The sequence below is a fragment of the Pyxicephalus adspersus genome, chromosome 2, assembly GCF_032062135.1.
Source record: "Pyxicephalus adspersus chromosome 2, UCB_Pads_2.0, whole genome shotgun sequence".
In the NCBI taxonomy this organism is placed as follows: domain Eukaryota; kingdom Metazoa; phylum Chordata; class Amphibia; order Anura; family Pyxicephalidae; genus Pyxicephalus; species Pyxicephalus adspersus.
In genome coordinates this window covers 68441699-68464187 of record NC_092859.1, presented here as the reverse complement: position 1 = coordinate 68464187, position 22489 = coordinate 68441699, and the positions used below count along the sequence as shown (strand labels likewise).

At 36.3% G+C, this 22489-nt stretch overlaps 1 protein-coding gene across 1 annotated transcript; it reads left to right on the top strand.

The window, feature by feature from the left end:
• The first annotated feature begins 14114 nt into the window (after positions 1 to 14114).
• MSX2 (msh homeobox 2) lies at positions 14115 to 21210 on the top strand. Its single transcript, XM_072398697.1, has 2 exons — positions 14115 to 14566; positions 19493 to 21210. The coding sequence occupies exons 1-2, from the start codon at positions 14218 to 14220 to the stop codon at positions 19915 to 19917; spliced, it is 774 nt and encodes a 257-aa protein (XP_072254798.1). The 5' UTR covers positions 14115 to 14217; the 3' UTR covers positions 19918 to 21210.
• Positions 21211 to 22489: the final 1279 nt, after the last annotated feature.

Here is a 22489-nt window from a genome sequence, read left to right as displayed (position 1 = left end):
AATTGGATTTCCACTGGCTTTTGTGTAGTTATGGGAATTATTCTTTACTGTTCATCTCAATAACAGATGTCACTGTGCCAAGAATATTAAATAAAGAAGAAAAAAGATAGAAAGGGTTTTTTTTCGCTGGAAAAGTATATGTATTTACTACTATATGTAGGATCAGTAAAGTAGAGACAGGCTTTTACAGGCAATGTATCAACTGTGTAAAAGAAGGAATTTTTTTATTCAATACTCGTCTAATAAATTAAAAACTAGACATAGTTCCACTGCGCTAGAACCTAGCTAGCACAGTGCTGCTATGCTGGATATTTATGTCAAACTGAGAAAAGATAGTTACAAAAAAAAAATGATGTCAGCGAAAAAAGTCTTGATTCCCTAAGTGTTTCAACCTAAAGGGCTTCCTCAGGGGATTTGGGACTACAATAACTAAAGTAATGATACATCGTACAAAAATACAATTATCATAAAGTCATATAAATGACAACCAATGTCTTTTACACAGTTGATACGTTGCCTGTAAAAGCCTGTCTCTAATTTACTGATCCTACATATTTAATTTCCAGGCTAGGCACTCCAAATTTCCTCCAATCTCTGTTAACCTCCCCTTTGGTGAAAAAATACCCTTGTTTTTATCCTATTTACTATTATAATTATGTATTTAAAAAAGACAATCCTCATAAATAATTACATAGTTTAAGGTTTTTACATCCATGGCCAATTGGAATCATCTTCTTGTCTGTATAAAAAAACGATTAAACTCTGGGCCGACCGGACAGTTCGATTTTGGCTTCTTCAGGGTAGTGCATATGGAACACGGTTTTTGTGTAGAAGTTTTTCATGTGCTAGATAAAAAAAGGTATATCTTAGAGTCTTTGCAGTTGATGAGGTAGTAATAGAAACACTAGATATGAGGATTCAAATGGTGCTTGATATATCCCAGATGGTAATGAGATAGAGGGTGGTCCTCTTGATGGACATCCTATGTAAGGTGCTGATTGGCAGGGTAGGGTGGATAAAGGAATTTCTTCAGTAAATTAGGCTATTTTTGGTGTAGGTGTGGATGCCTCAGCCTACAGCTGAGGATATGCAATTCACTTGCAGTAAAACGGTCCATTTAGCTGCTTTGCATAGGGTAGGAGACTAGGAGGGATGGTAGTACAGCATCTATTACCACGTCATCAATTGCACAGCCTCTGAGATATACCTTTTTTATGTAGCACATAAGAAACTTCTACACAAAACCTGGTTATATAAGCACTACCCCTGAGGAAGCCAAGCAAGGCGAAACGCGTCAGATAAAAAGACTATAACTAATTAACACGGTCACAATTACCTTGTGTGTAGTTTATTTTGTATAGTGATAACATCCCAACCCCATGATTGTTTACCCCCTGAGTGGTAATCCCGAGCACGGCTTGGGGATAAAAAAAACATGCTGAAAGCAGTAACCCTGAGCTACACTCAGGGTACCTAAAAATAATAAAAAAACACTAACCTGGTCCCAGGGGTGTCCTGCCTGTCAGATCCCATCCTCGGGCCGCATCCTCTTCTTATCTTCCCCCAGCGAGTGCACTGGGGTTCCCGGTGATGTCGGTGCATGTGTCGGTGGGCAATTCAAATTATTTTGTATTGGATTCAATACAAAAAAACTGTATTGATTCCAATACAAAGTAACCATTATATTATTTATATATATATATATATATATATATATATACGTGCTTCTGTACAGTATATTAAAGGTTTCGGATTTTTTATGCACCTTTGTTTTTAACAGACATTCTGTGTTTTTTTTATTTAGAGTTTATTATTACTTTTTTTACATTTATTAAATATTGAACATATTTTGGTGAGTTATGCCTAGGAATTTTAGGCCTACAATGTAAAATAGATGTAGAAACTAATGTAAAATAAATTTCAATGCACAACAATGTACCGCTTTTTGCATAAAAATACTGACAAGGTTAATGGGCCATGGATGTAAAAACCTTAAACCATGTAATTATGTATGAAGATTGTCTTTTTTGAATACATAATTATATTAGTAAATACATATATTTTTCTAGAAAAATAAAAAACACTCTCTCTCTTTTCTTCTTTATTTAATATACATTGTACAATTTGGGGGAATGGCTATAAATTCTTTTTTTTGATTTCCACAATGTCCTTAGGTAGGGACACAATATACTTCTATTTCACTGTGCCAAGAAGTAAGAATAATTCTTCCTAGTGGGCCATATGCAGTAAAAATTATCTTTAGATGCAATGATATAGAGGGGTTGCCATTACTGACCTCCCTCTAAAAAAATTCTAAGTTCCCCGGCTGCCTGTGGTTTAGGTGATTTCTGACCTAAAACAAAAATTGATTAAAATCATAAAAATTGAAAAAGTGAGACTGATGTTAGAATGCCTAATCCGTATATTGAAGGTCAAGAGAACTGAAGTCCCTGGATCAGGGGACAGCAAAGCAGCTACCCTTTATGACAAGTCAGCAATGCAAACATTCCTATTTTCTCACTACTTTGAAAAGCCTGATAATCCTTCTAAATTTAATACATTTGTTAAAAATAAACTGAAGAAATGTTTTATTGGTAATAGGTAGGTTGATAATGTAATTACTATTACAAAATAACTTAAGTCTCAATTTCAGGATTGCATTTAATACAGAAACAAGGGAACCAAGGGGGTCTTGTAATGATTTTATTATTTGGCTTAGTCAGACATAGTTACTCCTCTGCAATCAGATGAAGTAGGTTGAAAATCATCATTTACAAGTTAAGTAATCCAAACTTTGCTGAAAAAATGTTTAGTAGATAATCACGGCAGCCAATCAAAGATATATTTTCCATGTTCATCATTTCATCATGCTTATTTTCCATTCCTTTATAATGTGAAGCAAATGTTACAATGGCAAAAGGGGGGTGGATTCCCATAATTGATATTAGTTAGAACGCAAGTCTAGTTATTTCATTTTGTGTTTATTATTGACTGTGATACATGGTGATGGAGAGAATCATGTAAGAAAAGTTTTCACTATTTTTAGCCTTTTGTGTCTTCTTACTATCTCATTTGATGATCACTAATCAAGAGAATTAGCAGTTTTTTATTTCAAAAAAGTCCAGAATCTTGTACTACGATATGGGACTGATTTACAAAAGGTTTCACATTTTCCCGGGAAACCTGTGACCTTGCACCCCAGTCACATGTAGTGTTTCACCCAAGGAAGTTGGCCAGGGGCGTGAAGAAGCAAAAACTGCACTGTAACCTCATTGCCAGTCTGAAAATAGCCTAAAGCAGACACTAATACAAGTAATAACCTGCTTCCCTGCTGCCTAAATTTATTGCAAAACAATGTGCTCATTTAGTGGAAATGGGACTAAATTTTTTAAACTGTACAAGACTGGTAAAGATAGACTATAATGGGAGATCCTGTGTGATCAAACAAACTTGCAATGAATTTCTTCATACTCGTTTGCTATTAGCCCGCAAATTTTTCCAATCCTGGATGAGATCTATTCCAAGTTTGCTGGATCACCCAGGTTCTCAGTCTTTAATAAATAAGGCCCAGTGTGTCTCTACATGCTGCTCTGTGCAAAAACCATGGTTGATATGTGAGTACCAGATACCAGGGTTAAACATATTCACTTGTAGATGGGGGGAGGGAGTTTTTACTTTTTCAACGGTGTATCAGGGTGGTGTGATAGACAGGTATAGCTTACATGCGTGGTCCACTGATGAATGATCCTGTTACTCTACCTGTTCCAGAAAAAGTTTGATTGTTGTTTTAGATTTTTTTTAATATTCTGTTATTTATTGAATTTTATGAATAACACAAGAAAACCGCACAGCAGCACATCACATGTAGAAAAAGGTGAAAAAGGGCAGAATCTATGGCCATGGGGATTGACAGTATGTCAAGATACAGTAGGAAAAAAAATAAAGGTCATAACGGCAACCCAAATCAAACTTTGTTTAAGGTTAGTTTCAGACTAGCAATAAACTGCAGATGTTTACTGCATGTTTAACTACGATCCCAACCACTACTATTCAACTGAATGTGGCTGGAAACAGCGTTGTGCTTTTCTTTGTAGGTGGCTGTGTTTGTGGCTTTTGTTCTATAACACTTTAAGCTATGTGGCTGTTTTTCTACCTCTGAAGAAAGAACCACACTGCCATGACAAATTCAAGGACATCACATGCAAACTTGTTGACTATTGGTATGGTTTGCTGCTCCTGACCATAAAACAGCAATGTGCTATGCACCTAGGATCTGCTAACCATGCAGTTTTAGACCACAGGTCAGAAGAAGGCTGAGGATCCACCCATTGGGAAATGAAGGAGTAGCACAATAGGCATTCATCCTCATGAACCTCTCTCATAGTAATCTCTGATAGTCTAAAAAAGTTTTGTAAATCATAACCCTGCTTTACAGAGAAACACATGCCATTCAGTATGTAACAGTTGTATTTATACCTTTATGTATTTATTTCTGCGGCAAATTCTTTTTTCTTTTCAGATCTGTCTGGAGATCGCTTTCACAAAAAAAAATGTATAACTTTTTATAGCAATCTATAAAAGTACAAAGTTACTACATGAAAATTGTTTTAAAATTTTTTAAAAGAAACTAGAAAAAATATTTCCTTAGCGTATGTCTTCCTATTAAAGTGTTGAATTTGCAGTACTTCTCTGTTGGTGGATTTCTCGAACTCTTTCACTTTGAAGTATATTACAAGAGTAGACTTTGTTTGTGTAACAATTATAGGAAGATTAAATATCCCCAGCACCAGGTTAACTTGATATCACAAGGCACACCTGGCAAACGCCATTACCTCTTATGAAAAGTCTCTGCAAACTTTTAGAATACCAGCATTTGTAATGCTTTTTATGTCAAACACTGGAAAAGAAGGGTTTAACACAAGGTTAAATTACTGCCAGGCTGTTGCTTTTTTTACCCCTATTGTATGTACTTTCTGCTGCAAGAATTATTTACATGCTCATTGTCAATAAAAATATTAGGATTTCAAATAATGTGACAATAAAGCTGATAGTGGGCTCTTTAAGGCAAATATTCGGAAAGATTATTTTATAAAGGTAAAAAATATGATTTATTTTTGAGTGATAGGATTGAAGTAGTAAATATGAAATGAGACTCTCCATGGATGAGCATGTTAAATGAGGATCTATGGACAGCCACTGATGCTGGACATTGTGTCTATTGGTACCGTGTGAGGGCAGTATTATTTTCAATACAAGGTAAAGGTATAGAAAGCCCAAATAATTAAATCATATTTGTGAACTTTCTTTTTAATTTGACTTCTTGCTATTTTTGTTATCCAGTTTCCCATGGAATCCTAGTGCATTTATAAAACTTTCACACTTTCGAAGGTCCCCATTTATTATCCCTCCAAGCTCCCCACCTCCAATCCTTTCCAGCCCTCCACCAGATACCCTTCCAAATTAAACACCTACAATGCTTCTGAACTACCAACCATTCATCCTTCCTATCTTCGTATATACTTTCCTTCCCAGTTCCCCACCTGCCATCTTTTTAAGCTCCCCAACTTTCATTCTTCTAGGTTCCCCACTTGCCATTCTTCCCAGATAACTGCCTACCATTTTTCCTAGCTCCTTTTTTTTCAATCTCTCCAAATCCCCACAACTATCCACTATCCCACTTTTCATCCTTTTTGGCCCACCTTAACCTCCACAGCAGTAACCCTGAGTGTGACTCAGGGTAAAAAAAAGATGCTGAAAGTAGTAAACAATGGTAAATACTTTACCTGATCCCCCGGGGTCCTCATTTCTCCTTCCGGTCCTCTCGCATCCTCAGCCCAGCGTCCTCTGCATCTGAAGAGTCGCCCGTGACATCAGTGCATGCGGCCGTCGCTAGGGGTGCGGCCGGAATTTCAAATTATTTTGTATTGCATTCAATAGAAAATAACTGTATTGAATTCAATACACTGGTATTGCAAAATCATGTCAAAATAATAAATTGCATGCATTTAAAAAATAAATTGAAAAATATTTTATATATTTTTTTATTTGTTTTAAATTATTATTTCGACATGATTCAGTGTTTCAAACTTTAATATACTCCTACTAATATATTTTACTGTTAAATAAACTTTCATGAAAAGCAATGTACTGCTTTTAGACATATAAATCCAGACAGAAAACAACTGCTCAGGAGGTGAATTATTTCCCATTTCTTACCTTTCATTCCACCTAGACCACCACCCCTAATTGTTTCACACTCTCCACCTTTTACCCGCCTTCTAGATCCGAAACTGTCATATTTGTGAATGTTCTTAATGTTCTCCAAACCTGTTGGCTGTGAATCTAGAGTGAATACTGCGTGCTGTATAGATTGCATATTTATTTATCATAATGTGCATAATTAGTACCTCTATTGGCTGGTGGTTATTAGGGGCAGTACCACCCCTTACAACCACTAAAACAAGGGAATGCTGGCTATGGTGTGCATTAGCAATAATTTCTGCTAGCATTCCCATTGACTACTAAAAAAATTCAATGTTTGCCCGTGCAAAAATGCCAATATGTTCGTTGACAAGGTGAATGGTGAAAATATAACATTTGCAAGAACCATATTTAGCAGCAAACATTCCTCCTATCCACCTCAGTTATATTTATCATGTATTTATCTAGCACTAGCACATTGAGTAGCTCTTCACAGACTCTAGTCATGTCAATTAATTTTCTGTAGAGTATTTCCCAAACTATGTTTTCCGCCATAGTCATGGTCTAAATCTAATTTTTGCCATTTACCTTCCAGTATACTTTTACAAAAACTCTTTTAGTATATACAAACATTATGTGTAATTTTAAATCCTGATTCTTTTGGACTCCTCTGCAGATGATTGGGTATTTCAAGTGAACATAGCTTTATTTAATGTATTACTCCTTAGTAAATCATTTCCTATAAATGTGCTAGAACTGTATTTTCTCTTTATTCTATCTATTTTATCCCCCTTTTAGGAGATCCTCTGTAGTCTTCATGGAATTCTCCAGCTTTCTGATCTCCTGACATGTGATTTCTATTGATTTCTGAAACAGGGTATTCAACCCCCCTTCTGTACTCTGATTGAAACTAATGACATTTAACATGGATGTTTTGTGAAATCTAATCTGTTCAAGCAGCTAATATACACCATTCATATTGATCAGCAGTAAATGGCATCTGGTTAGCTGATGATATCTAAAAACCATTTAGTTACAATACATAACCACTACTAGAAACTCATCAGATCTTAGTGTTTTCCCAAGTGATGACATGGTTTGTCCTCATGACATTTTCTGCTGTCTTGAGAAATTCTAAAGGCATATTTATCGCTGGTTACAGCTAAATGAGAGTTATGTGTTCTAACATTTCCTTGAATGTCACAGGTTGTGAGAAAAGCTGAGGAATGCCATATTTCATACCTTGACTCAATATATTCATATTGTCACTGTTTGACATCTCTGCCTAGAAAGGTGAGATCTGCTGCTTGTGAAGAAGAAGAATACACCTTCTATGACTGTTAAATAAAAATGCAAACAAGGGAAATCTTTTTTCTAAAATATTAGAAAAATTTAGATATGAACAAACATATTGTACACAGAAACAAAAGTATGTTGTGTTTCTTCTTTATGTGTATCTAATCAAGGTGAAGTATTGACTACCTGTATATATGGAATAAAACTAGATTGCTATGGGCAGTTGAAAGATGCTTTACTGAAGGACGGAAGTACACTCTGTTATGGAATTAGAAAGAATTTATCCAAGAAATTAAAAAATCATTACAATGGGATGAAAGGGGAGAGTTACCAAATAGAGAAATAATAACTTACTATTAGGAAATAAAAGATGCTTCAGTTAGAGGAGTAAGGGGCTAAAGTATTATGAAAAGGGATTAGCTATGAAACAAAAGAATGATGTTCTCCGATACAAAGAATGATTTACAGACAGCATAGGGACAGCTAAAAGGAAGAAGTAAGGGAGTTTAATTGTCGGAAATATATAATGATTTAAAGAACTATAGGGAAAGGAGATGACCTATATAATGCAAGGAATGATTTGCTTTTAATAGGCTTTCATTGTAGGGAGTAAATTATTATTAAAGGAACTGTAGGGAAAAGACACATCTTATAGAATGATAATGATAATAAATTAAAATAGAATGATAGATAGTAAGAAGTAAGGAGGCTCCATTGTGGGGAACACATGATGCTACAAGAAGCTACAGGCAAAGGATATGTCCTTTAGAACTTTAACAATGCAAGGAATAATTTACCAAAAATGGTTTGCTGTAGGGAAGAAGTAATAGGCTTCAGTGTGAGCAAAAACGATAATTTAAGGAACTTTAGTAAAAGTATATGTTCTATAGAATGCAAGGAATCATTTACCATGAATAGATTGCTACAGGAATAAAGTAAGGATGCCTATTGGGGCAATATATAATGATCAAAAAATGATAGGGAAAGGACATGTCCTATAGTATGTGAGGAATAATTTACCATAAATAGAGAGATTGCTACAGTAATGGGACTTCTTTGTGAGTAACTAATAATGAAATAAGAAACTATAATTAAAGGAGATATCCTAAAGAATGTAAGGAATGATTTAACATATATTGAGTATATTAGAATATTATAGAGTAGTAGTCACCAACCAGTGGTGCGCAAGAAAATTTGAGTGGTCAGAAGAAGGACCCCACTGGGGGGGGGGGGCGCACCGGCCAGAGCCACTGACCATGTCCGCGGTACAGATCGCAGGCTCAGGGCGGCTCAAACCTGCGATGGGAGAGTGGGCAGGTTCTGGCATAATGGCCCTGATTTATTAAACTTCTCCAAGGAAAGAGAATACACTTTCATCAGTGAAGCTGGGTAATCCAGAAAACCTGGAATGGATTTCCTAAAAGTCAAGCTATTTGTTAGCAAACGTTTTCAATCCTGGGTCAGATCCATTTCAGGTTTGCTGTATCACCCAGCTTTACTGTTGAAAGTGCATTCTCTCCAGTCTTGGAAAACTTTATTAAATTAGGGCCAATGACTTCAGTCTGGGGAAATTGTCTTCCCCTTTGGATGGCACACAGCTCCCTGCACATTTCTAGATAACTTGATCTGGGTGCATGACATCTAGGTGTAAGTCATTTAGAACCCCCAGCTTTCTAACCACATCTGGGCTAACAATGCACCTGGCTGCCTTATTATTAATATACATATATGTATAGTTCCAACATATTATACAGGGCCAGCCTTTTTATTCCCATCTAGGCACATGGCTGCTCCTCGTTCCCCATCTGAGCTATGAATGAACCTGTCTGCCTTTCTAACCGAATCAGGGCTTGCAATACACCTGGTTGCCCTTCATTCCTCATCTGGCTTACCAATCCACCTGGATGCTCTTTGTTCCTCATCTGGGCTACCAAACTAGAAAAATCTGACTCCTCATTGCTACCACACAATTTCCAGGCATCAGAAAAGTCTGAAAACAGCTCTGCAGGCGGCAAGGCAACAAGGAGCGTTTGAATCACCGCAAAAAAAACGCCTCATTCGTTTTACTCCTTTCTATTTTTTCAGACGTTTTGTAGCATTGCAAATGCTACAAAACATCTGATCTTAACGCAGGTCTGAACAAGCCTATAGCTGCTGGTGTTGTCTTTTTAGCTTCACGTTTGTAACTGGTTATTGATGTGACAAAGGTGGTTATTGCTACAATTAGAACTCTTTTGGCACAAATTCAGCATCTGTTCCCCTTGATTACATTTAACAACGCTTTCTCCATACAACGAGAGGCGAGACAGAAGACTTAGGAGAGGTAATTGTGAGAAAATTGCTGGGAGAGTGCATGGATTTCATTGTAGCAGTTCCCAGGAGCTGACTAATCCTAGTCAGATAGCTCATCATACTTGATTCTTTATAAATCCATGATTATTAAGTCCTTGATTCTTTTAAGTGGACATAGGATAGGGCACATATCTAGAGGTGATTACTGTACCCAATGGTGCTTATTAATCTCACCCATTTCTCATTGCCATGCCAAGCATTGATAAGTGATTAGAAAATCATCAGCCAATAAATGATGATCATAAGCATGTGTGAAAACCCAAAGGCAGGGTGAAGTTGGTGTGTAAGATGACAAAGTTATTAAATGGCAATATATATATGAGGCAATGTTAGTTACTGATCTGGACAAGCATACAGCTCAGATGAAGACTGCTGATGTCCACACTTATAAAGTTTGGAAAGTAATGGATCATCATAGGATTCATTCATTCTGCTAGCAGTAATGAAGACACTTGGTGTGTATGAGCCCATCACAGCACAGACAGGAGATTGTACATTCTGAAGATCAGGTATGGCTATGCTGGAGAGAAGGAAGTTGTAAGGTCGGAGTGTGGCATTATGGGTTAATCTGCTGGGATATGATGATGAATGAACGCCGATACTATTAGATGGGCAGAGGGGGCTCCCCATGTGCCTGGGCAGAGGCTGCGGGGGCGGAGCCAGCGGGCGGCTTCTGATAGGCCCTGGGGACGGGGGCGGGGCTGCCAGGGACAGGCTGCCGCTGCACAGGCTGCTGGAGCCGGTCAAAGTGAACAGCCGCTTCCCCCAGGAGTTCTCCTTTCATCTCGCCGCTCCTGGCGCCTGCAAATAGCCTCATTTCGTCTGCTGCCTCCCCTCCAAACCCACAGCCCCCCTCCCACTGCCTGGGCTTCCCACGGACAAAACACATCTCCCCGATCTCCACTCATCGGCTGCTGCTGCTGGAGAGCTGGCCAGAGGAAAAGAAAATCTGAGCCCTGAGTGTATAATTGGAGCTGGGGCCAGGGGAGCAATCATTAGCTGATAGCAACACTTTACTCTGACCCCTGATCTTCTGGAAAGCCCAGGGCTAAAGTACCTGCCATATACTGACATCTGTCTGGGGATGAGTGATGCCAACACATACCGGTGCGAAGTGAAGACTCAGCGATCGTCTGGACATGGCCATTGTCACCCCGATCACTGGGAAATCTATGCAAGCGATCACACACTTCAATCTGCACAATACGATATGTAAATAATACAAAAAGCACTGCTATGATGACCACACGTACTAAACTATCACATACAGCCATGTAAACCTACTATGAATTCAAATAAAATATATAAAGTCAGATTGGATTATGGTATTATAAAGCATATCAGCACTGCATTAAATATTTGTAATAAAATAAGCAATTATCACACCTGTATAAATATGAAAAGTTTAGGAACTGGAGAACAGTGGCCTGTTATATTAAATATCTTTACAAGTATACGTGTGGCCCTTGCTCAGACAGATCGGTCCTAGAATGAAGAAGAAATGGTCTGGGCATTACAATCAGCTTTCTGATTTATACCAAGACTTATGAATATAAATAGAGAACTAGAAATAGTGGCATTACATATGCCATGAATACTGCCACGTGGATATATATACTTACAATCAAGGCCTTTATGAATAGATAAGAGTAGTAGACATGAAGCTGACAAAATCAGTCCTTAGTGCTCCCACTAATCTAATAAACCAATGTCATGGTCAGAGCAAGAACACAGAGACTGCCAGGGGGTACAGTGCTGTAATAGGAGATACACAGTCTGTCCTGGATGCCAGTCCCTCCACTGGGACACTTTATTACTTATTGCAGAGGAAATTGTAATCACTCACTATTTATATGCTAATTGTTGGACAGAATAAATGTATGTAATATTCATGGTAAATGTAATAATATACTTTCCTGATTCTGTGTGGTATGCCACCATAATAGTATTTATTGAATGCCTGGCTGAGCATAAATGTCTGATGATCATTTCATTGGTCTAAAGAAATATATCCCGAATAATTAAACCCCCCCATTAGCAGATATAAAAATATAAAAGCATTCTTCCATAGTATGTATAGACGATAAGGCGCTCAGTTCTCAAAGATTAAATAAAAGGAGAAGGCCCTCATGTAGCCATGTAACTTTCATTTGCAAACTTGACTTAATAATGAAGGCGATTGATAATGAATGATAAAGGAAATATATACTGTATATAAATATATATATTGTGTTTTATAATATGTTGCTAGGTGGAGGTCATGCATATTTTACATTAGGTGGTAGGTGGAGGTACATATTTTATTCTTGAATAATAGTTGTGTGATTATTTTATTTCTAAGCAAATATGTAGAGATAAATATATAGGAAGATATATAATGTATACATTAAAGTAACTTACTAAGTAATACAATGACTTTCTAAATGAAGGCGATCTATTAGTAGTATTTCTTCAGTAGCTGTGTTTGGATTTTGAAGTCCCAGGTCCCCCAAACCTGAGCGCCTGTTCTGTGCACAATAAACTGGAGCTGGCATGATCGCCTTTCAAGCAAGGGACTATTATGTTGTAATTAATTGCCAGGCTGAATGTTAGGGTATGATGGTAACATATTCGTGTAGCTGTTCCAGAGAACGATTATGGGATATTATAATTGTGGGATAATTATGGAATTCATTAATCATGTGAAAACAACAATTATTTTTCAGACTGTTTTCAGATAGAAGAGATAGGAATATTTTCCTCCATGCGGAGACTCTGTGGCCCCTGCTTTAATTGCCTGGTTTGGTACATGGTTATTATCTAATGCTTGGGATGTAGAATACCTTACTACAAATTAAATGGGCCAGGGAATACAAAATACAGCGTTTTATGGATAACAATTAATCACTAAATATTTACCTATAAATGTAAAAGTGCCAGTGAAGAATTTAAATACATGTCAGAATATTTCTATGTGATATTAGCTTTTTGAGGTTTGGGTAGCAGCATTTTATATAACAATCGAGAAGATGTAAGGGGAAATTCTCTCATTACAAATTCACATTTCTTTGCTAGTATCGTCCCTTCTGAAGTTCCGAATTTTTACACATGGATCAATTACTGGTAATAACAACTAACTTGTAATATTTGTAACCTGTGCTTTTTTATTTTTATTTTAACACAATTAAAAGTATTTGTAAAACCAGGTAATAAAATCTCCAATATAAGTATTAATAGAACATTTATATGTCTTTTTAAATCTGAAACTTTCATTACAATAAAACCTATGTGGGCCGACTATGGAGGTCCTTATTCACGGACAACTTGATCTTGGTGTTCTCTCCCATCTGAGCTGTTCATGCCGTCTCCCTGTCACATAAAGTCACATAGGTTTTTGAAGAAGACTACAAAAGGCAGTTTCAACACATACTATGCAAGTTTGTACTACTGGGCTGTAAAAAGGGCTGGAAAGAGAATGCAGGAGATTAGCAGCAGCTAAATGCAAGGAAGGATGGTGAAGATAAAAATGAGTTTTTAAAAAGGCAATTGCATATGTATGTATATATATATATATATATATATATATAAAATATATAATAAAGAGTAAATAATATAATATATAATTGAGTAAATGTGATCCAGTGATCCAGTAGGGGTTTCTATCTACTTGAGCCTGAAAAACACATAAAAATAGGAAAATATGTGGTGTGTGATTTTGGGTTAATTGCTTATTGTTGAGTGACATACAAAATGCGATTTTATTGAGTTTTTAGGTTAATTCTCATAGTCGCCCGACAGGCCACTGACTTCAAAGGCACCAGGGCAATTGGCTGCCTTGTAGTCAGATAGCAAATGTATCTCTATCACTTCAACTTCAAGATGATACTTCAAAATGTTTACATGTAGACACATGAAGACATTACAAAGAAAGAGCTCTTTAAAGCGGAGACTAGAAAGAGAAAATTGGTTATATGAGCTTCCTCTTCATATAATCAAACTTAATTACCCAAGTGACTTTTCAGTTTCTTGTGATTACAGCCCTACAGGTATCACTAATAACACAGCGCAGTTTGCAGTCTATGTAATTAACTCCCTCTTCGTCTTTGGAACAAAAACAGTTTGAAAATCACTGCCATCAAGGGGTGCGCCTCGGCCAATCAGAGCAGAGCACGCGTGACGTCACAGAGCCCTTGCTTTTCCTGTTGGCTGTCAGAGAAGCTCCTTTCAATAGAGGAAAGAAAAAGTTTCTTGAGTTTCCTTGAAGTGTGTGCCCGTGGAGTGGAAGCTCTCAGAGCTGAGTGGAGTCACAGAGCTGGGCTACCTTCATCCTAGGGATCTGGCCAAGGACAGGAGGGGATCTACTTGAGCTTCCTTCTTTTCTTATTCATCATGTCTTCTCCTAGGAACATTAAAGAGGATTTTAGCTCTGATGAAGAAGGTTGTGTTCGTCCTATGCACTCCCCATCTGACTCAGAACACAAAATCAAGGTTTCCAGCCTGCCTTTCAGCGTGGAGGCTCTCATGGCTGATAAGAGGGTGCCTAAGGAGGTGTCACATCTACGTGGCTTGGAATCGTCTGCAGCCAGCAGCACCCCAAGACTTCTACCTTTAGGGAGCAGAGAGAGCCCCAGTCCTCCTGGGCTTACCAAAAACGTGGAGACCTCTTCTGTGAAATCAGAGAACTCTGAAGATGGGACATCCTGGTCAAAGGAAGGAGGCAGATACTCCCCTCCACCAAGTAAGTCGATTGTCTATGGTGCGGTGCCATAGCGATGTGTATCTGCAGTGCAGCTCTCTGATTTCATGTAGGGCTATTACTGCCTCTTTCATCTGGATAATGAAAGCTGACTGCTCTGCATGCTCTGATATCAATACCCCAGCGCGATTCTCTATGCATTCCTGAGCTTCACATATACATGGCATTCTGGTCTCAGTAACTGCTCGTTTTGGGGTATTTTTTAGACACCTCCATTGCTTTCTGGCAGCCAGGGGGTTAAGCTTGTTTCAAGCTGTCTTGTACTTGCATGTTACTCATCAGAGCTTTGCTTCTCACATAGGCCTGTTGGTGTAGGATATGAGTAATGATCTCAGTTCCAATTATTGCAACAAGGCATATATGGGCAAAGCAGTATGGCAGAAAGGGCTGGATAAACCCCAAGGCACAGTAGGCTTGTGCCTATAGGAGGCAAAGCTGACATTTCCTTGGATAGATAATAGCCTAAAACTTTTCTATCTTACATTAACAATTGTTTACAAACTTGCAAACATATCTACAAACTTGTTTAAAACAACTTAAAAAATACCTTTATTTTAGCCATATGTCTTTTTTAAATGACTGGACTTCGAGTGCTTGTCACCAATTCTTGCCCAAAAATAAAAAAGGGAAAGGATTGATCAGCAGAGTAGCCAAAGATTGTGTGCCTGCAGGATCCAGTGACTGCAATGTGGCCCCTTATGGCAGTGCTATATTTCCACTATATTATGTAATAATATTGTAAATATTTGCTTAGGTTATAAAGTTTACTTGCACAGTATCTTCAGTTTAGCACATGATCTGATTGCTAATAATAAAGTCAGATGGTCCTTTTTTTTAATTGGCACCGAAAAATGGATTCCGCCGGTTTTACACCAGGATTACTACTAGAACGTAATCCCCACTCATATGATTCAATAGCAATTGTTCTTATTTAAAGAGATCAATAAGGAGAACTTAATAGTAAAAAGTCCCCCTTCCTCACCAGCAGCCTTCTTCCCACACACATTACAGCCCCAAGCTAAACGCCATTGTGGCTGGTGTGTGGCTACGAAGCTGCAGCAGATGAAGATCATGGGATCCGGATGTTTATTTAAAATGTTCATGGTATCTTCAGATGAGCACTACATTACATGTGTTTGCTGAGACCTGGAACAATACCGGGATTGTCAGATGGTTTGTGGTGGCTTGTAATGTCGCTGGGAAGAGATGTCAAACAGTGCTTTGGTTCAGTTTTCAAAGACAATGATCTACAATAACAGTCATCATTATTAATTGTACATCTGGCAGCCCTGACATACAAGATCATTATGTGCGAACCTCTCAGTGTAGCTTGGCTTTCATTTGTAGAAGAATGACCCGAAATAGTAACATATGCCATTCAAACCACTGGCCTATAGAGGAGACATTAGGGTCAGGGAGTTGGTATTCAAATCAAGGGGCTGGATTATGATTTGTGGTCATTTTCACCCAATTCTGTCTTTATTACACTTATCCAATTAACCTTAGGTGATGTCCCTGTTTAAATATACCCGCAAATTGGTAAAAAAAAAAGTTTAAAAAAGTTGCTATATGAATACATGATCTCAAAAGTGTATATGTCTTTTTGATAAAACAACAATTTATTGACTAGATGCTTGAAAGAGTCTATATAAAATTCCAACCAGATTTGGGTTATATATTTGCCTAATTGTCCCCGAAAATTGGTATTTTAAGGTACTCTAAAGTAAATAATTCTTTAACTGGGCTGATGGTTTAGTATATGTTTAGAATATTTTCCTCTGCACTAAAATGTGTGTTCCAAATTATTTATTCGTATGCAGATATCTACATTGCACTGATGTCACTTATGCATGCTGCTTCGCTACAAATGTATGAATGGAATATTAAGAAATAGGAATAATTTGCTGAAGCTGAAGAAATGAAAATGAGCATAAAAGTGGAGATGTTAACTATATCAAACATTGGAAAAATCAGAATTCTTTTCTATTTTTTTTATATAACTTTCTGCTACAATTTAAGTAATTCCTTTTTTTTCAGCTTTAAATAAATTGACCTTACTCTAAGCTCAAGCTCAAGCTTACTCTAAGGTCAAGCTGTTTCCGATATTGCCTATATATTTATATTTATATTTATATATATATATATATATATATATATACATATATATTGCCCATAGCTACAAAACTTGTCTTCGGTGACAGCATATGCATACTTATTTGTACAAATGATGGAAAAGTAATTGTTTGTCATAGCAACCAATTGACAGCTGTCAATTTTAATAAAGAATATATAATTAAATAGAACTCTATTTGTTGCATAGGATATCACACTTTTATTATTATAAATGTGCCCCATGGTGCTCCTGTAATAAAAATTGGATTTTTCCAATCAATAGATCATATTGCAGCCAAGAATGAATACATTTAATTATTCTTAGTGGAGGAATAGATAGTGATATGAATGACATACACCTGCAGAGGAACACTCCTGTCACTTCCTGACCGGGGGAAACACTTCCCTGACATCCTTCATACCTGAAACTCCTTGCATGTCTTCATCTTTCATCTTTAAACTATCAGAAATCGTGAAACAGAACTGAAAGAAGCACATTGATCAAGGGAAAATGTACTAAGTTTATAGAAAGAGGCGAAGCTGTACTTTAAATGCACAACCATGCGCAAACATACATTTTTACTTGCACATTATGGGATGATTGAGGTAAGCATAGCATATTTACTAGGTGATTCGTCTTCATTCATTTAGTAAATCAACCCAATAAAAGATAGTTTATCTACATTAAATGGGCATTCTAAGTATTATTTGAAGATACAAGTCAGTACATTTACCATAAATCATATTTTTCCTGCTATTGACACACAAAAGAGTCTAACCATTCTTCTGTAATCTGCTGTATAAACATTGTTTAAAAGAAGTAAAAATATGTTTTTTTATGTAACAGCTTTTTACAAGAGTTTAAGAATGTTATTCGTACTTAAAAGAAAATAATATATAAATAGCTGGACGCTGTTTAATTAAAATTAAGTCGTATACATCATATGACGAATATAATTACCAGTAATTACTAAAAGGAGCTTTGGCTTTATTAAAAAAAAAAAGACTATTTTGTTACAAATAGGTGTATGGATCACAATGTTAAGTGCTTCAATTTCTGGGTAAATAATGGGCTGGTGATGATGACAGCTAATGAGACATTTAAATATAAACTAGGGTACCTAGATCTCCCTTCTAGATGAATAGATATTTAATTAAACAGGTATATTGAAGCAGAAAATAAAAGACACTTTTCGGTCGGTGACGATGTCTAGTAGCATTTTTATTCTTTATCCTCATCAATAAGAATTAGGTAGAATAAAGTGCAATTTCTTATACATTGTTCTTAAAGGGACAATAAAAAAACGATTAATCCGTTTTATTCATCTGCAATTTATCTACATGTATTATTTATATATCTTTTATTCTATATTAATTTTTCTAGAGAACCCACATGTTTAGTACATACAGCTAGGTATCTATCTATCTATCTATCTATCTATCCAACTATATGTGTGTATATATATATATACATATATATATATATATATATATATATATATATATATATTCTTGACAACAACTTAGAGGATAATAAACCTAATATGTTTATATTATTTTTTATAGCAGGATTAATCTAATCATCTACTATATTATTATATTACTATATAAGAATGTCTCAACTAAAACACTTTAATCTCAGATTTAATCATTCCTGCTGTAAAAGTTCACTTGAACTTGAGCTGTAGAGGTAGTTCTGTACCCAATAAAACAAATGCTAATAAACGTCCACCTAATTGTACAGAGGAAGCTGTATGCGTGGTGTAAATGATTGTATATCTGAATTCATATATGATCAGTGATCACTTTTGCTCTATACAGTGAAATTAGTTTCCTTTACCAATTCCTTTGACATGCTGTTGTTGAATTATAGGTTCAGCAGTAAGAGGTGTGTGTCACTGCTATAAATTTCAGATCCATTGACGACTCTTCTTTGAAGTTTTATTAGGTGGAACACTTAATGCATTGATGGCTAACATAATTTTTTTTCTTTCCAACTGTTATTAGATGACATGATGAGTCCACATAAATATAACGATCTGTTTAACGATTGCTATATTTTGCTCTTGAAATTGGGTTGTTTACCATAATGAATGTTCAAATTGTAATGCGAGTGTAGTGAATTAGATGATTGTATTGTATGATTGAATTGTATTTACTATAAATGCTCCATCATGTGCTGGGCTGATTTAAAAAGCATACTTTTTGTTTGCACAATGTTAAATGATTAAATTGAACACATATTCCCCATATTCCCTAATTTAAATTCACATTTAATTTACTAAATTGACAATTTCTAATCAGTTTTTAAATTAACTTGATGCTTCTTGAACTGAACTTAAAGAAAACATGTTATGGTTTATCAATATTCCTGCTTGCGTGGTCAGGTGTCAAATCCCCATCCAAACTCAGTACAGATTGTTATTTAGCTGCATCCATCCATAGTGTAGATAGGGGATCATATCACTGACATGTAAAACAAAAGGTTAATAAATATTACAAAGACTGGAGCGCTATATTCTGTATATAATCCTCATTTAATGAAATTGACCCAAGTAAGGATGTTATCCTTATTGCTTCGTTCTGTTTCCCATTGCAGGATACAGCCAGATCATCATTGATCTATTCTCCTTTTATTTCACTTTTTATTATATTATATTTTTAGCTGTTTTGCTATACAATAGGGTATACTTAGTTTGGTAGCTAGTTTATGAGGGTAACATATCTGATTCGTTGGTGGTTGTCTCCAAAGCTTGGTTTGACTGTCCATCTAATGTAAATCTTTATTTTTTGCAGGACATTTGAGTCCATCTACCTGCACCCTGAGGAAACACAAGACCAACCGCAAGCCCAGGACTCCCTTCACCACATCGCAGTTGTTGGCCCTGGAGCGCAAATTCCGCCAGAAGCAATACCTTTCCATAGCAGAAAGGGCTGAGTTCTCCAGCTCCCTCAACCTTACAGAGACCCAGGTCAAAATCTGGTTTCAGAACCGCAGAGCCAAAGCCAAAAGACTGCAGGAGGCTGAACTAGAAAAGCTGAAAATGGCAGCAAAACCCATACTTCCTCATGGCTTCAGTTTACCCTTCCCCATCAATTCACCCATCCCAGGTGCTTCATTGTATGGATCCTCCTACCAGCTCCACAGACCGGTCCTTCCCATCCCACCAGTAGGACTTTATGCTACTCCTGTTGGATACAGCATGTATCACTTGTCTTGAGGCAACTGCTGTATGTACTGGTCATATGGACTGCTTGATGGGCCTTCAGCTAGCCCCTAACTGCACCAAAGACCCAAGACAGTGCTGGTGGCTCTGTGGATATACCAGCAACCTCTTCCATAGACTCCAAATCCTAAGTGCCTTGCAGCCTGATAGAGGGCTAGAAAGCTGGATACTGAAAGACATTCTGTAGGCACAAGATGGAAAATTGTGTCATTTTTACTTCTGTCTACAAAATCATCAAGTTTCAAGTTGGTTGTATAGATCCCACCATCACCTCTGCAAGACATACTGGAAGAATGACAGTGTAAAAATGTACATAGAAAAAGGAGTGGGAGAATTTTACCAAAGATTGGGCTTTTCAAAGCCTATGAGTAGATAGGTGCAGAATCAGTTACTGCGAAAGCTGGAGCAAAGGCATCAGGAGCAAAAGGTGTTACTCATAGCAACCAGTCAGTTATATTTCTATGTGGAATATTGGATTTTATTGGTTGTTAAGAGCATCAGTAGCAATTTAGCTCCAATATTCACACATCAGTCTCTTACAAAAGCACTGTATGGTGTATATTTAATCAGAAAAAGTTTTGCTATGAGCAGATACCTATTGTGGGTGTAGCACCAAGCCTTTCAGCGATGTTAGTTCATTATTAGAAATACAAATGAGTTTACCTTTTGGTTATATCATAATATTCACCTTGTGGTGGGGTTTAATAAAGTGATGGTTCGGCATATCTGGCTTTTTAAAGTCACCTTAGATGCATCAGAGCTGATTTTTAATGGGGGGTTGAAGCACAGGTTCCATTGACCAATGTAAAAACAACCCCAAATGCACAATCGCTGTATTCTGTGCCTTTAGGAATCACACCTACTGTCAATGTCAATGGATATCTGTTACACAAGTGCAAGCCAATCATCTCTAATCTACAATAGCAAATAGTATAATGTAGCACAAGGACTTTGTATTGAAAGGTTACATTTTTCTAAAAACTACATTTGTTCTATTTGAAGCATTCAGTTTGTATCGATTTCATCACTGATTTTCGCAGTCAATTTAAGGTATATTTTCAGTTTTGTTTTTAAAGGGATTCTTCATAAATCAGTCTATCAGTAGAAGTTTTAATACAAAGATTTTTTTTTATTATTTTACTGCTGAAACAGGAACCACTGACCAGCCTTTACATACTTTCTCATATTACCATCCCTTTGAAAGGGACTTTGTGTAAATGGTATATATTTTATTAAAGAGTTATAATTTCATATATCTCTTATTTGTAATTAAATTAAATTCTTGTTACTTAAAACAATTGAACGTGTGACTTGCTTTACTCCTGCGCATTAATAAGACTATGAATGTGAGTTTTTCACAGGTATGGGTATGGATATAGGATTAATAGAGTCTTCCTATTACTCAGTTTGGGAGCTTTTTGAAGTTTCTCTCTAAAATAATATGCAGTAAAAACTAATATTTTCAGTTATGAAAAACGTGAGTGATCTTAGGAAGTGGTTTACATTCGGGAAAAGAGGGGTTCTGGCCAGGGATACTAAATGGCACTTATATGAAAGTTCTCTGAGCTTAATACCTAAATATATTTACCTTCCACACAGTTGTACATGTAAAGTGATCACAGATTCACTTTATTTACTAGCATTCTTTTTTTCTATGAACATTTTACACATTTACACATCAACCTTACACGTATATTGAGAAGATTTGAACAAGAAGGTTTACTATATAAAGTGTTATGTTCAAATTACAAAATTATTTTTTACTTTAAGGACTGATTGGGACGAAGTTGTGCTGACTTCAATTTTTGCTAGCCATAATATCACAGTTTTTAACATTTTCCTTGCACATAACTGGTTATTTGTGAATTAAATTTTCTCTTAGCTTCATCCTATTTTAAGCTGTGAAGATTCTCGTTGAAAGCATTATTATTAATTACTTCTCCCCAGGATCAAAACTACTGTGTCTTTTTAAAACTTCCAATAATATAACATATTAGTTGACTAAACTTTACTCATGGTTTAACCGATGTGAATGAAAGTATATCAGTAAAACAGATTTCACCTTTTAACTCTATTTAGGCTGATTGATACAATTCTGATACACATATTTTGTTTAGTTTTTTTTTTGTTTGCTGAATTTATAACTAACATAGTAAGGGGCATATTTTAAAAAAAAAACTAACAGGAAAAATGTACGTCTACATTTGCCAAGGAACTGCAATTCTCAGCACGACTGACGTCCTGTTAGTTTCTAGGCTGCTCATAATAACTCTGATAGGAACTTTAGGAACTTCTTTCTCTGTAACTTGTAGTCCCATCCATAGCGGAAGGATAGCTGGTCAATTGGTACAGTTTGTGGTTGACAATCTGTGATATCTATATATCCATATATATATATATTGAGCATATTTTTTGAATATAGGATATATATACTTAGATCGACATATATATATATATATATATATATATATATATATACATAAACATAGACATGAAGCCTACATTACATCATGTATGCGGTAATTCCTGAGTGCTCTGCTCCATTTAAACAATTAGCATCTTATGT